At 35.8% G+C, this 15,021-nt stretch overlaps 1 protein-coding gene across 13 annotated transcripts in view; it reads right to left on the minus strand.

Moving 5' to 3' along the window:
- The window catches only part of LOC311078545 (adhesion G protein-coupled receptor L3), a 311,310-nt gene that overhangs the window by 83,217 nt on the left and 213,072 nt on the right, over positions 1–15,021 (minus strand). For all 13 annotated transcript variants that reach the window (XM_084107416.1, XM_084107415.1, XM_084107412.1 and 10 more), the window contains 3 exons: positions 13,872–13,975; positions 12,833–13,018; positions 5,161–5,199 (listed from right to left, as the gene is read on the minus strand). In XM_084107416.1, the coding sequence (XP_083963542.1) occupies positions 5,161–5,199; positions 12,833–13,018; positions 13,872–13,975 (329 nt within the window). The remainder of the gene's footprint in view (positions 1–5,160; positions 5,200–12,832; positions 13,019–13,871; positions 13,976–15,021) is intronic.

Consider the following 15,021-nt stretch of genomic DNA (forward strand, 5'->3'; position numbering starts at 1 on the left):
GCACTTCTCAGCTCTCAGTGGAAATACACTGGTCTTCTTGTCCAGAATTACTGTACTTTCTCTTCTACTGAGCAGTGAAAGCAAATCCATTGATTTACTTATTCAATTCTTAGAATCTGTTATAGTACTTAGACAAAAGCCTTTCTGATTTGTATGTACAATGTTTTTTGACATAAATAACATGTACTATGTATTGTGCAGAATTCATGCTTGTGTGATGTTTTCATACTTGGTTTGCTTGCTTGAACAAAACTTCAATTCCCATCAATAATTAAAAGGTAAAAAAAAAGGCAACCCTCTACAATGCGAGTAAATCACTTGCATATGTGACTAAATCTTCACTTTGGGCGACTAAATAATGTCTATCATCATTAGCCATTGGCTAGTAAATTCTTAGATTTTACTCGCCAGTAGTCTTTGGTATAAGTTTAGCATAGATTTATTTTCACTCGCTGAACAATCTGACTGAGTTCCGCCACAGAAAAATACAATTAAAAAGGTAGGTGCGACTTTTTATCTCACAGTTCTAACTTTTTTTTTTCTCACAATTGCGAGTTTACATCTCGCAATTCTGACTTTTTAGTCAGATTCAATTCTGGCCCTATTTTAACGATCTAAGTGCATGGTCTAAAGCGCATGGCACAAGTTCACTTAGGTCATGTCCGAATCCACTTTTGCTAGTTTAACGATGGGAAAAATGGGTTGTCTCTATTCTCTTAATGAGTAATGGGTGTGCTTTGGGCTTTACGTGCAATAAACCAATCAGAGTCTCATCTCCCATTCCCTTTAAATGCCAGTTGCGCTCACGCCATGGCGGATTCACTATTTACATGGAGGAATTTGATAGTGGAAAGACCGAACGCGTCTCCAGAGCGGAAACGGATTTGCTTGTGCGCGAGGTTAAATCGAGCGAGCAGACCATCTACGGGACAAGCCGGATTCCACCATATATTTATGTACACAAAATAATCTTTTACATTTTAATCCTTTTATTTTTTAATATTTGGCATGTTTGTGTGCTGCTGCGTGTCCCTGTGTGTGTAATAAGCAGAGTGTACGCCAGTTGCGGACCCGCCTATAGGCGCACATTACTACCACGATCTTTAAATAACGGGAAAAATATTGCAGTTGATTTCTGTTGCCTCAAAATAGCAACGCGCCAACAATGCGCCAGAACACACCTCTTTTCAGACCAGCACGCCCATAGCCACACAGATGGGCGCAAATGCATTTGCTATTTAAACAATGTGGCGCAGGACGTGAAAATGATAACTGTGTCGGGCTGAAACTAGCAAAAACGTGTGTCGCGCCTGGCGCTGCATTGCATCTGGTATGATAGGGCCCTAAATCTTCTGCATGCATATGTGACCTGAATCACACATGTGAATGGATGCATACATTTACTGAAGTTTTGGATGCTGCTTTAATTATTTTCATTATGATGAGAGCTTTAATCATGTTGTGCATGAGATCTGAAAAAAATATATATATATATTCTGACCATTGCAATTACGAGAAAAAACACACAATTAAGTTAAACAGAAAGTTCAAAAGTTTTGTTTATTTGAAATAGAAATCTTTTGTAACATAATAAATTACTTTGATCAATTTAATGTGTCCATGCTGAATAAAAGTATTAATTTCTTCTTATTACTCTCCACAAACTTTTGGACAGCATATGTGCAACTAAACATTGCAGTAGATGTGGCTTTTTGTCACTTTTTTGCCTATTACTTCACAAAACAAACTGAATTCAAGTTAAATAATCCTCACAGAGTACCATGGCATACTGACTTTGCTAAAAACATTGTATATTTACAGGTCACGCTTGCACACACATTGGCAGATGAGATTGGAGTGGTCTTACCTGCACATTATTGGCTTGAAAATGCTTGAAAATGCTTGAAAATAACTACATTCTACATACCCCCCAGTTATCAGTGAATTATATATGGGACACCACTAAATTTTACACCATCACTTCCACAAGTAATACTTAAGAGTCCACCATACAGATTTGGATTTAAAATACAAGCTCTAATGTGAATGTAGCATTACTAAGTCATAAAGAATAAGTGAGTAAGCAGCATCTTCAGTAGCATCATGATCTTTGACATCTGAACTAACACACAAAAAAGCATCGCCTGCACTCGCCGCACACGTCACATTCAGGGTAAACTTCATCAATGTCATATGCTGAAGGCAGAAACCGCCACCTCTGATGGGTCAAGATAGATGCTCAACAATCGTCAAGTGCATGCTGGGAAAGTTGACAATCACATGACCTGACGGGGGTGCAGGCAGCCCAAGCAAAAAGCTGCAGGCGACTTGATCTGAGACCAGCTGTGCTTTCTGAAACCTTCATGTCTGTACAATAGAAAATAACTTTTAACTTTTTTTCTTTTTTTTTCTATATTGTAATATATTTACAAATTTAATTTATTCCTGTGGTGGTAAAGCTGAATTTTCAGCATCATTACTCCAGTCTTCAGTGTCACATGATCCCAGAAATCACTATAATATGCTGATTAGCTGCTCAAGAAACATTTATTATTATTATTATTATTATTAATGTTAAAAACAGTTAATTCTAACCTATAGCTTAAAAAAGTGACCTAGAGCTAAAACTAATTTACTTTAAAAGACAGTAAGCACAGCTGCTCTCATTGATGCAAAAAAATAATAAAAAATGAAACCCACAAAAATATGGGCAATAATGAGGCCGTGAACAACAGTAGATCTTACTACAGCATTTAGGTTAGTAGTTGACTGATAATTGTTGATTAAGTTTGCTTAATTATATTGAATGTGCACTTGTAGTGTATTTCAAATCTTAAAAGTACATTAAAAACTGTACTTGCAGATAATATAATATTAATTAAATAAAAAGCCACTTAAGTGTACTTAAAGAGAGTCCACTTTTATGACTGTTTTTAAACACTTTTAACACATCCAAAAATTAAAGATCTGTCAAGTTGTTCCAAACACAAACACTGTCAAGTTGTGCTGAACACAAAAGAAGATATTTTGAAGAATATGGGTACCCATACAGTTGATGGGCCCCATTGACTAACATAGTATGGAGGGGGGGAAATACTACTAAGTCAATGGGGCCCTTCAAAATATCTTATTTTGTTTTCAGCAAGAAAGAAACTCATACAGGTTTGGAACAACTTGAGGATGAGTAAATGATGACAGTATTTTCATTTTTGGGTGAACTACTCTTTTAATTACCTTGGTGAAGAAAAAGAAAAAAAAATGCTAAGTATCCTTGCAGTCAGACTAATTATCAGTATACTGATATCAGTATATGTTAATGATTAGTTAATTTGAAGTGTGCTATTTTGAAACAACTAATTTTGTACTAAGTATATTTTAGTTGTAATTAAATTGTAGTAAAGCATAACTTTAAGTGTATTTAGTGTACTTTTGTGTACTAAATTGGACCAACTTCAAGTATACTTAAAGTATATACTTGTGTAGGGACTAATTACATGCTTGATTAGAGATATTAAAGTGTACTTTATTTGTGTTACAAGCACATTACAAAATCATTACGAGTGTCTTCGAAACATACAAGCAATATACCATAAGTGTACTTATTTTTTTTCCGCCTTTTATTAGGATAGGACAGTAACTAGACAGGAAGTGAGGTGGGAGAGAGAGAGAGAGAGAGAGAGAGAGAGAGAGAGAGAGAGAGAGAGAGAGAGAGAGAGAGAGAGAGAGAGAGAGAGAGAGAGAGAGAGAGAGAGAGAGGAGGGGCGGGATCAGGAAAGGTCCACGAGCCACATGTCGGCGCACATGCTCACGAGGCTATCGTAGTGTGATATATCTGGGTAAAAAGTATAGGCTCATTAATACCTTTGGCTTATTCCAAATACTACAAATTACATACTTTGTCTTCAATAACAAATGTACATTTTTAGATGAATAAAAGTGTACAAAATACTATTGTATACTATAATGTATTTTGAAAGTATACATTCAATGCATTGTTACAATGATCATTTCCAGCAAACAGTTAAAATATACCTAAAATATATTTTTAATAAAGTGCAAATAAATACACTTTTAAAAAATAAACTGAATTTTCACTTCAAGTATATTTTTAGAAAATATATTTTTAGAAAATATACTAAAGTATTATTTTAAATTATTTTATTATTAAATATTACAATTATTTTAAAGTGTGTTAAAAGTTTTGTATATTTAAAAGTATTGTGAAAATAGGTAAAAGCATGATGCTAATATATTTTTAATATAATTAAAGATAGTACAATTTTTGTTAGTATATTTACAATGTACTATTGAAGTATACTTACAATAAAGTATACTTTTTCTCACTAGGGTACAGTTTTAAAAAGTGCACTTTACATAAGTTTTACTTTAAAGTACATTTTAAATCATGTTTTAATAATCTTTTGTGGTGCTTTAAAGAAGTACACTAATTTTGATGTGTTGACTAACATACTAAAGCACATGTAAAGTACTTGATTATAATAATTTTAACTGTAGTGTGCATTTCAATATATTTTAAAGTTAATATATTTTAAATGCACTAAACTGTAAATTCATCTTCAAAAATGTGTACTTAAAATCTATATTTAAATACATGACATACATGTTTCAATAGAAATTACATTAAAATATATTTTAGGTTACCATAAATGCTGTATATTCTGCTGTACACTAATCATATTTCAAAGTAACAAGAATTATAAATGTACATATAAATATGTAATTTAAGTCCTACTTAAATGAGTCACAAAATCACTCTAAATGTCAATAACTGCATTTAATATAAATTTAAACTAAAATACATTTTCATTTAATTTTCATTTAACATTTCATTTTAATTTTCATTTCATTCAAGTGTCAGAGTTTTAAGTATATTCATTTAAAGTATACTATTACCATAATAATTAAAAGTATGCTCAAATAGAAGTGTTTAAGAGCGTGTGGATTATTATGGGTAATTTGCAGAGATGAAGTTGAAAATATGTCAAGGCCTCATTTGACAACAATATGACCTTACAAAAACATGGGGAACATGGCTTAAGTGCAAATGAAGAGAAATGCATGAGCTCAGACACACACACAGTGGGATGGAAGCCACAGCAGATGTGATGAAAGTGGTATAAATATAAAGAGGAAAAATACCTGGACAAAATATCGACATGAACGCTCCCTTTTCTGCAGCTGAAAACCCAAAGAAAACGAGTTGCTTTAGTATCAAGCAGAAAATTTGACACTCTCAAGGATTTTCACACCAAACACAACAAAGCATCTTCAAGCAAATAATCACTGGGTTGAACAAAGGCAAATTATGTTCCATAGTTGATGCAATCTAATGCACCTTTCTGTATTATTGAATGTTTTAAAGGAATACAGAATTCGTGTTGATGTGCAAGTGAATTGTACAAAGTGAATGTTCATCCCCATTATGAATGGCTCCATGGGAATCTATAGTTTCTATTCTGTTCTATTTAAAGTGTCATTTGCGTTTGGTGTGAGAGAGGCTTTGAAAGCGCATAATTTACATAAATCACATCCCACTGAACCCAGAGGAAAAGATTAATCCACTTTTGCATGTATGAGACAGATCCAAAAACTTCAACATGTCAGAAATGGCCTGCTCAAAAGAGTGTCGTACACTGTGAGGTGAAAAAATTAGTAGAAAAATTACTAAAAAAAAAAATTAGTAGAAAAATCTGTAGAGAAATTTACAGGAAAAACACAGTGAAAAAATCAATACGGAAACCGCCTTCATAGTAATACTGAACACTGAACCCTATTTTTACAGACTTTTGAGCTGGTTACTGCTGTTTTGTTGGAGTATGTGACATTCAACTGTATTTTTATCAACTATATCTATTTATGCAACATAGCGGCTGACAGATCAAACACATCTTCCTTACATCTTCAGAACGTTCAAATTTTTTACAAATAAGTGTATTGCATGACAAAGATTGCATCAGTCACCCCATTTGATTATGTACTTGTCCATACAGTCAGTTGTGCGCTTTCAGAAAGAGCCCGCCCACACTCTCTGCTGATTGGCTGAGATTTGTGATTGATTTTGACGCGTCTTGTTGTCATGTTGCGTCTGCCGCGGACAAACAAATCGCTTGTCATTCAAATTTTTTTCCCTGGTTGTCATTGATTTATTATAATTCTATCTTCAGCAAGTTCTAAAAGAAAGAAAGAAAAAATAAATGATCTCCAATTGAATTACCTTTTTATAACATTTTATTACATTTATAAATATTTATTTCAATAGATTATCAAAAATACATATTACTCTAAGGTTATGTAACATTTCCGTTCAAAAGTCTGGAGTCCTTTTTATTCATGCATTAAATTGATCAAAAGTGACAGTAAAGAAACTTATTAATAATTACTTTAATAAAATTACTTATTAATAAAATAATCCTTATAAAAAAGTATTACAGTTTACACAGAACTATGAAGCAGTACAACTGCTGAACAACATTGATAATAATCCATTTCTTGAGCAGCCAATCAGTATATTAGAATGATTTCTGAAGGATCATGTGACACTGAAGACTGTAGAGAGTAATGATGCAAAAAAAATCAGCTTTAAATCACAGGAATAAATTACATTTTAAAATATATTCATATAGAAAACAGTTACCCCAAACTTTTGAACGGAAGTGAATAAAAAAAATAAATTGGGATGAATTTCCAGCAAAATAATAATAATTATTATTATTTTTATCATTATTATTATTATTATTATTATTATTAAACACTGACATAATATATTTCACTCATGCCATGACACCCCTTCTGTCACCAATGAGAGCAAGACTCAAGGAAACCAAGCTCATTCCCAATCCCAACATTCCATGTTTTTACATTTAGACAGGGTAAAAGGTTTTTAATCTGGTTTAGGCCGTCTTGAAGAACCGGGCCTTCAGTTTGACAGCTTCTGATTGTAGTTGTGATTGCGCACAAACTCTTCTCGTCCCCACATGTGTAAAGAGCAGCGAGGCCTGTGTGTGTGTGTGTGTGTTTGTAGTCCATTAATTATTGAGTCTCACAGAGGAAGAGCGAGGGATGGGAACAGATAAAAATAAATAGCAGGCAGGTTTGCCGTCCCATCTCTGCTGGTGCCCGAATGTTAATGGGGGATGATTCTGTGTGACGGCAGCCATCTTTAGCAGCACCTGTCTGAGATCAGCACATTACTTTCAGTCTTTAGCAGCTCCTGTTAGCGCCTCTTCAGGTTCCCTACTCTGTAAAGTATCTTGATCTTGCCTTTAGTGTTTCAAAGCTCTTTGGCTCGGCCCAATGTCGCAAAATCAAGGGATCCTCGACTGACAGTGTTTTAAAACATTTTGGCGCAGCGTTGCTGACTGTACGTCTGTAGCCTATCTTTACAATCTGAAAAGCACATGAAAGTAATGGATACCTTCCTGCCATGTTCTCATATGATAATTTCAGTAATCCAGAGTGACATCCAGTTAGCATTTTGGAAATAACTATGTTTATATTTGGCAGGACAAACAAATAACGAGTCAAGAAGGAGATGCGTGTCGCATGAAAAGGTCAAGTCAAAAGCATTGCATTGTGAAATAATATTTTCAGCACAGTTTCTTTCGCTAATTTAGTAGTTAAACAAAAATTTGGCATAATTTGACTCGCTTACATTACATATACTGCAGAAATAGCAAGAGTAGTATGTTAGTATGCTATTTTGAACATGGAGAATGATTATAAATACATGTGTCATTTGAATCCGTGTTGTTATTGTTAACTCAAACTATGAAAAATAATTTTGAAATAAATCTGAAATAAATATTAGATGAAAAAAATACAACTGCCATGGTAACTAACTGAAATTAAATAAACTGAAATACTACAATTACTAAAACTGAAACTGAAATAAAAATAAGTTAACTAAATAAAAATAATAATAAATAATAATACAACTGACAAAATCATGTAACAAAATTACTAAAAACAAACTAAAATGAAAATGAAAACTTAAAATACAAAAATCTAATTCAAAATTAGTATATAAATAATACTAAAATATCACTAATTTCAACATTGAATAGTAAAAAAAAAACAAAAAAAACACATTTTAATGAAATTCCATGCAATTAAAACTTAAAAATAAATAAAATAATTAAATGCTAAATGACAATATAAAAAAAACAAATAAAATATAATAATGAAAATAAAATTGAAAATATTAAAATAAAAGCTAATTAAAAATATGAATAAACACTATAATAGTATATAAAAAAATACAAATTTAACACTGAATTCAACACTGAAAAGGATCAATAAGAATAGATGCATGTAATTGAAATGGCACAATTTAATATTTGTTTGTATCATATTGTTAGCTAAGTCTCAGAATCTCTAGTGTGCTTTTGTTCAATACTTTTGCACAAGCCGCTGCTAATGTTGTTAAGACGTAGTGGCAATAGATGGCTCACTAGATTCTGAACAGAGCTGATATGTTTTAAATCAGTGATCTATGTATTGAAGCAGATGTTGGTTGAGTCTGAAGCTCCACCTCTGCTTAAATCAACCAGCTGTGAAATTCAAAGGCAGATTGGGTTTAAAATTACCGCTTAGATTAATTAGCATGAAGGCGAGGGGAGTGTAACGGCCTCCGTCAAAAGGTGTGAGTGTGACGCTCACTGATCACTGCTGCTGTGGAAAGTGAAGTTTGCAGAAATGTGGGTGGAAAGAAAGTGTGAATTTCACAGAAGATGCGTTAAAACAGGTGTCTGTGTTCCATGGTTGGGCTTCCCAATCTAAAAAAATTACAGCCAAGTTAATTAATTTTGAGCGTTCCTTTAGCGCAGACAGTAGAGCCTGCCACTAGAAGCACCAAGGTCTTGGGTTTGATTCCCAGGAAATGCATGAACTGATCAATGCATTTAGTGCACTGTAGTCACTTTGGATAAAAGTGTTTGCAAAACGCAAACAATTTAATTATAATTGTGTTATTTTACAGAAAACAATGGCAGTTCTGAGGACAGGGGCCTGGTCACTTCATGTGTTTTAAGACCAGGGGCCCTATCATACACTCGGAACAATGTTGTTTAAGGGGAGACACGACAGGCAAAAGCATTGTTTTTTTTTTCACTGGTCAATTTTGAGATTTTGAACTATTTGTCTTCAATAGCATGTCTTCTTTCAGACTTGTGGTGAAAAAAAGTCCAAAATACACATTTAGGTCTTTATTTTACCACACTTTGTCTATTTGCGTCTGTAGATTTCTCCTAAATTCAACAAAAGTTGGCGTTCTAAATCATCCCGCTGCTCCGCGATCGCTGTCTGCACCCTGTCATCACATATACCGTTGGAAAGCTCTCTCTCTCCTGTACAATGTTGTCGAATCCAAATATGGTCATTTCCTTTTTATCACCAACCAATCGTGAAAGTACAATGGGGCATTTAACTCTAAAAGCGAAATCTCATTGGCTGATGTCAATTTCTGACAAACATTCCAGATGAAACTGGACATATGTAAATGCTTACATAAAGGGTCTTTAAAGTGTGTCTTAATATAATATGTATAGGGTTGGAACATTTTAATTAATTGCATGGTTTGTGAATGTTGCAATTCCTAAAGTTATCGCCTTATATTTAATTTTCTCACTGAAGCCAAATTTTATTGGCACTTGGTTCCTAGGATTGTTAATTTAGGACCCTGTGTAATATTAGTACACACCTACACTCGCACACAATGTCTAAATAAATCGTCTTTGTTCACTGAGTGTCTGATCTAGACGTCAGCGTGTGACGACAAACAACACGCAGGTTTGGAGAAAATAACGTCAAAGCGAACCTCTTTAACTCCACAGAAACTTTAATAACGGCTGTGATTATTCATGCCGCATACTGTCCTCAGAGCGATAGGAGGCTCAGGACGGTGAGAGTTTTTCTTCGCCCGAGTGAAACCTATTTTTAAACGGACGGCTGACTGCGAGGAGAAACACAGGGGATCATTCATCCTGACAAACACGGACATCATTAAAAAAACACCCACTGCTCTCCTCCTCCTGCTCTCCATACTGACTGCATCAAAGAGGAAGTTTCTCATTCACGCTTTATCTTGCTCACTCTTTTTGGGTTTTTTTTCTCTTTTTTCTTTGTCTTCTGGTAAAGTAAAAAAATAATAACAATAAGTTTTGATTAGCTTTTCAAAACCATTGTCACTTATCACGTCTAAACTGGTCTAGACTATGTGTCATGACGTCCAATGGAGTCCAGATACATCAAACTAGTTTGATTTTCAACCTCAGACGGCACGTCTAAGAACATTTTGATGCATTTTGCATGTAAAATTCACAAACTCCACCAGCTCTAATCTGATTGGCTGGCCTTTACCCATTTTATTCAAGGTTAAGTTTTTTATGTCCACCTGGACGCAATATACAAGTTGCCATGTTGAATTCAATGTACATTTCTGAGGAAGAGAAATGTACTGTATTTGGCAATGCTTGTGAGATTCATGGCATTGAGTCTTTGAAAGACATTCAAATGCACTTAATGGCAAGTTTTCAATGATATTCTGCTAAATTAGCAGCACTTTGGCAGGATATGCTAGAGAACACCTGGATTTTCATTCAGTTCTGTAAACTATTGATTAAAAGGGACAAATTTACGCAATATTTGCTTAGTGCATTGTGTTATTAGCTTAGACAACATGCTAACACCACCATTTAGGTGTTGTGATGACGTTTTTGTGGGCGGAGCCTATCTGGTGGCAGAAAATGAGAATCAGAATTGTATAAACTCGCAATTGCAAGTTATAAAGTCCAAGTCAGAACTGTGATATAAAAATGTTATTAAATGTTAGGGCTAATACATTATGTCCCATATGAACTGCATCTGTGAATATTATGTAGACCTATTGTTTACATCAAATTAATGCTTTAATAGTAGACTAATCGTCACAGGTTCCATCATGCTGTGGCTTGCAACCATACACGTCTGTTTAGCTTCAAAGGGCGTCTTCCACGACGCTTATGAGATTCATAAGCTAGTTATTTTAGCTTATAAAGTTTTAAATATGGATATTTTCCTTATACAAACGCATTGCTTCAATTCAGAAGGCCTTTATTAACCTACTGGAGTCGTGTGGAGTACTTTTATTACGGGCTTCAAAATCTCATCCTCCATTCACTGCCATTATAAAGCTTGGAAGAGCCAAGACATTTTTTTTTTATATATCTCCGATTGTATTCGTCTGAAAGAAGAAAGTCACCATATACATCATACACAGATCGGATATGACCCACAAACGTGTAAGCAGGAAAAAAACACATGGATTCCGATATTCTCAGATCAGTTTCAGGCCTCATTCATATGTAGAAATAAATCTGATATGAACCAGACACATGCATTTGCGTCTGCCATGTAAGAGGACAGATCGGATTACCCTGTTAATGCGAGTTTATACGTCATTGAAAAAGCGACAGTGGCGAATGACGTCAACTCAGGTGGACACTAACAGCCATCGCATGACTCTTTTCAATGGCGCAATGAAGGACGAAGGCTCAACCCAGTGGATTTATACTTAAGTTTTATCTTTTGAGCCTTTGGGGTGAAGAGACAGTGACCTTTAAAGATGGTGAGGAAAGGAAAAAGCTTGTATTATCATTTCATCTGCGTCCATTGTAGATCACGCCGTTTTACTTCCTTTTCGGCCTAATCTTATCTGGGTCAGACGACTACCTTCGGTTTTTTCGCCAAGTGTAGTGTAAACACAGATATCGGATATGGATCACTTTGAAAAGATGTACAGTAAGCAGGTCTTCAAAAAAATCGGATATAGTCAAAACAAATCGGAATTGGGCATCTGCAGTGTAAATGCAGCCTTAGAGTTTTGTATGTTTTCACTGTTTTACATAAGAGAACCAAAGTTGCTTCCTTCACTAATGAGAAAAAAATGTCTGAGTGCACCTTCAAGTAGCCGTGTAATAAGCAGGATAATACTAGTCAGATGGTCATTATCACAAGATAAATACTGACAGATTGATCAGGACTCCAACATGAAGCAGAGATTTTATTCATTGCTACTGCACACTCTGTGCTCACTTTCTTCTCACATAACAGAATAATTTCAACTCAGATCAATATTTCATGTCCCTTTATTTATGCATCTGGTAAGTAGCTGTGTAATGAGCTTTGCACCAGAGGGTCTCGATCACCCAGTCAGGGTTTATTTTTGTAATAATGACCGGCTAACTGTACATCCATTACTATTCTGCTTTGTTTGCTTCTGATTGCTTTTAGAGGGAAAAACTGCCCATAACTGCTGGTCTAGGATCGGTTTTCTCCGTAATAATATCTTGTTGGCTAAACAAATTTGCCAAACGATGTAGTGCATATTGTGTTTGCGCTTTGGAGAGCGTCACAGGTTTCTATTTACAGCATGTTTTGCAGTGTTGAGAAATGTAGCCAATCACAAGCATATCTGTTGATTTCTTGAATGCAATGGCCAATCATAGGTGTTTAAGTTAGTACTGAACAAAAACTCAGGCGTTTTTAAGGGGGTTCTGCACGCTAGCAAATCCTCTCATTATAACAAAGTTTATATTTGTTATATATAACGACGCTTCGCGCCAGTGTCCTCATCACCCTGTCGGGGATTTATTCTGAGATAACAACCGTCTGGATGTACATTATCCCTTACATCAACATCACCAAGATTTTCTGTAAAGCTGCTTTGGAACAATGTGTATTGTGAAAAGCGTAATAGAAATAAATTTGACTTGACATTTGACTGATAAATGTTGAGTTTATTTGATATTTTATTGTTGTATGATACACACAGTACCTTGTTGAGGCTCCGGGCGGCGCTGTCTTTTCCCCCAGGGGTGAGATTCCGGAGCTGGATGTCCAGCAGGTCGATGAGGTGACCCATGGCCCGTACAGTGTAGGTGATGTCCCCCGCATGCATGTGGCCCTTGGTCTGTTCGGAAAGCTCACGGGAGATTATGGCAGCAGGTTCACCAGCTCTGATCTACAACACACACACAGTGAACACTGAGTCAAAACTCATCACACAAACTGGAGTGAATGTGAGTTCATGAGTGTGTGTGTGTGTGTGTGTGTGTGTGTGTGTGTGTGTGTGTGTGTGTGTGTGTGTGTGTGTGTGTGTGTCTGTGTCTGTGTCTGTGTCTGTGTGTGTGTGTGAGATACACTGTAATACTTTTCAGGGGGTTCAACCAACAATTTGCTTAGTCACCGCTGTCTTTGCGTATTAAGCTGGCATAAGAGAATGTGTTTAACATAGCACAAACTGCACACATCACCTTTAACAATATATATACATTTTGAATGTTTGTTTTTTATCTGAATGAACTGATCTACTAAAAATTATTATGCTGCATGAAAATGTAGCTTTCTGGCAGTCAGCAAAACTGAAGGTGTTAGAATAGGTGTTAGTGTTCCTGTAGCTCAAACAGTAGAGCGTGACAATAAACAATACCAAGGTCATGGGTCACTTGATTCCCAGTAAATCCATGGGTGTTTGATTAGGGTTGGAGATGAACTGTGCAGGACAGTCGATCGGCAGGAGCAGGATTGGGCACCCCTGATGTACAGTATACCATGAAAGTCATTTTAGATAAAAGTTTCTCAGGGATGTAAACATCAAGGCTATAAGCTTAAAAAGTGCATTTACAGTCAATTTAACCATAAGGATATTGGGACGCAGTTTTAGGGATACAAAATCACTAAGATAAAAACTCTAGCCCCGATATAGCTTAAAAAATATAAATAATAATAACAGTTATTTATAATAATATTACTAATAATTGTTATTATTATATTGTATGTGTGTGTGTGTGTGTGTGTGTGTGTGTTTCTTAAACCTTCTGGTTGACGATGTTGACCCATGTGGAGGTGCAGTTGCTGAGGTCGGGCCCCTGCTGGTCCCACAGTCCCTCGGGCCCCTGGCAGGCAAACATGGCCGTCCCTGCACAGAGAAATGAGCCATTTCTGCCTTTCACTGTTGTGTTCTCATATCATGCTTTGTTATAGGAACATAACCACATAAATATTAAAATTAAAAGAGTCCCGTCCTTCACTGCTTTATCCAGAGATGACAAGAAACACTGTGATCAAACGTCTGTGATCATAAAAGAATGTGTAATTACTTCCTCTGATGGAGATAAAATCACTGCAGTGTGTGTGTGTGTGTGTGTGTGTGTGTGTGTGTGTGTGTTCCCTGAAGTGCAGTAGTAAAGGTCAATTAATGCTCATGGAGGGAGACATCTCATTCGCAGCTCTAATTAGAAGGACAGAACGGGGGGAAAAATGTCATATTCTTCCACTCGGGTGACTCTATCAGCACTCAGGTGCGATCACTCACAGACACACACATTCACACACTCCAGATGTCCTGCTGCTGCCAGACCCAACAAAAACACTGACAACAGAAATTTGATTAAAGATACCAATGTTCAATAAAGAAATACATGCATTATTCATATGATAACAATTTAACATAGTAAATATATGGTTTTCATAGCTTTTTGAAAGTTATAGCGCCACCTATGATCTGATCTCCATAAAATTTTGCATGCTTCTTTAGAATTTTCGTTTAGGATTTATAGGCTTTTGAGTGTATTTTGCCACGTCCATTTTCTAAATGACCCTTTTATAGCCAACTGTACTGTACTTATGGGGCGGCAGTGGCTCAGTGGCTCATGTAGGTTGTCTACAAACCGAAAGGTTGGTGGTTCAATCCCCGGTTCCACTTGACCAAGTGTTGAGGTGTCCATGAGCAAGACACCTAACCCCAGCTGCTCCCGATGAGCTGGATGGCGCCTTGCATGGCTGACACCGCCGTCGGTGTATGAATGAGTGAGTGAATGGGTGAATGTGAGGCAATGTAAAGCGCTTTGGTGGCCATAGGTCTGTGAAAGCGCTATATAAATGCAGTCCATTTACCATTTACCATTACTGCACTGGTTTGGTTCCGATCGGGCGAAAAACCTAAGACTAGTTCGCAAAAGTAGG

This window comes from Abramis brama (genome assembly GCF_963993115.1).
Source record: "Abramis brama genome assembly, chromosome: 3".
NCBI classification, from domain to species: domain Eukaryota; kingdom Metazoa; phylum Chordata; class Actinopteri; order Cypriniformes; family Leuciscidae; genus Abramis; species Abramis brama.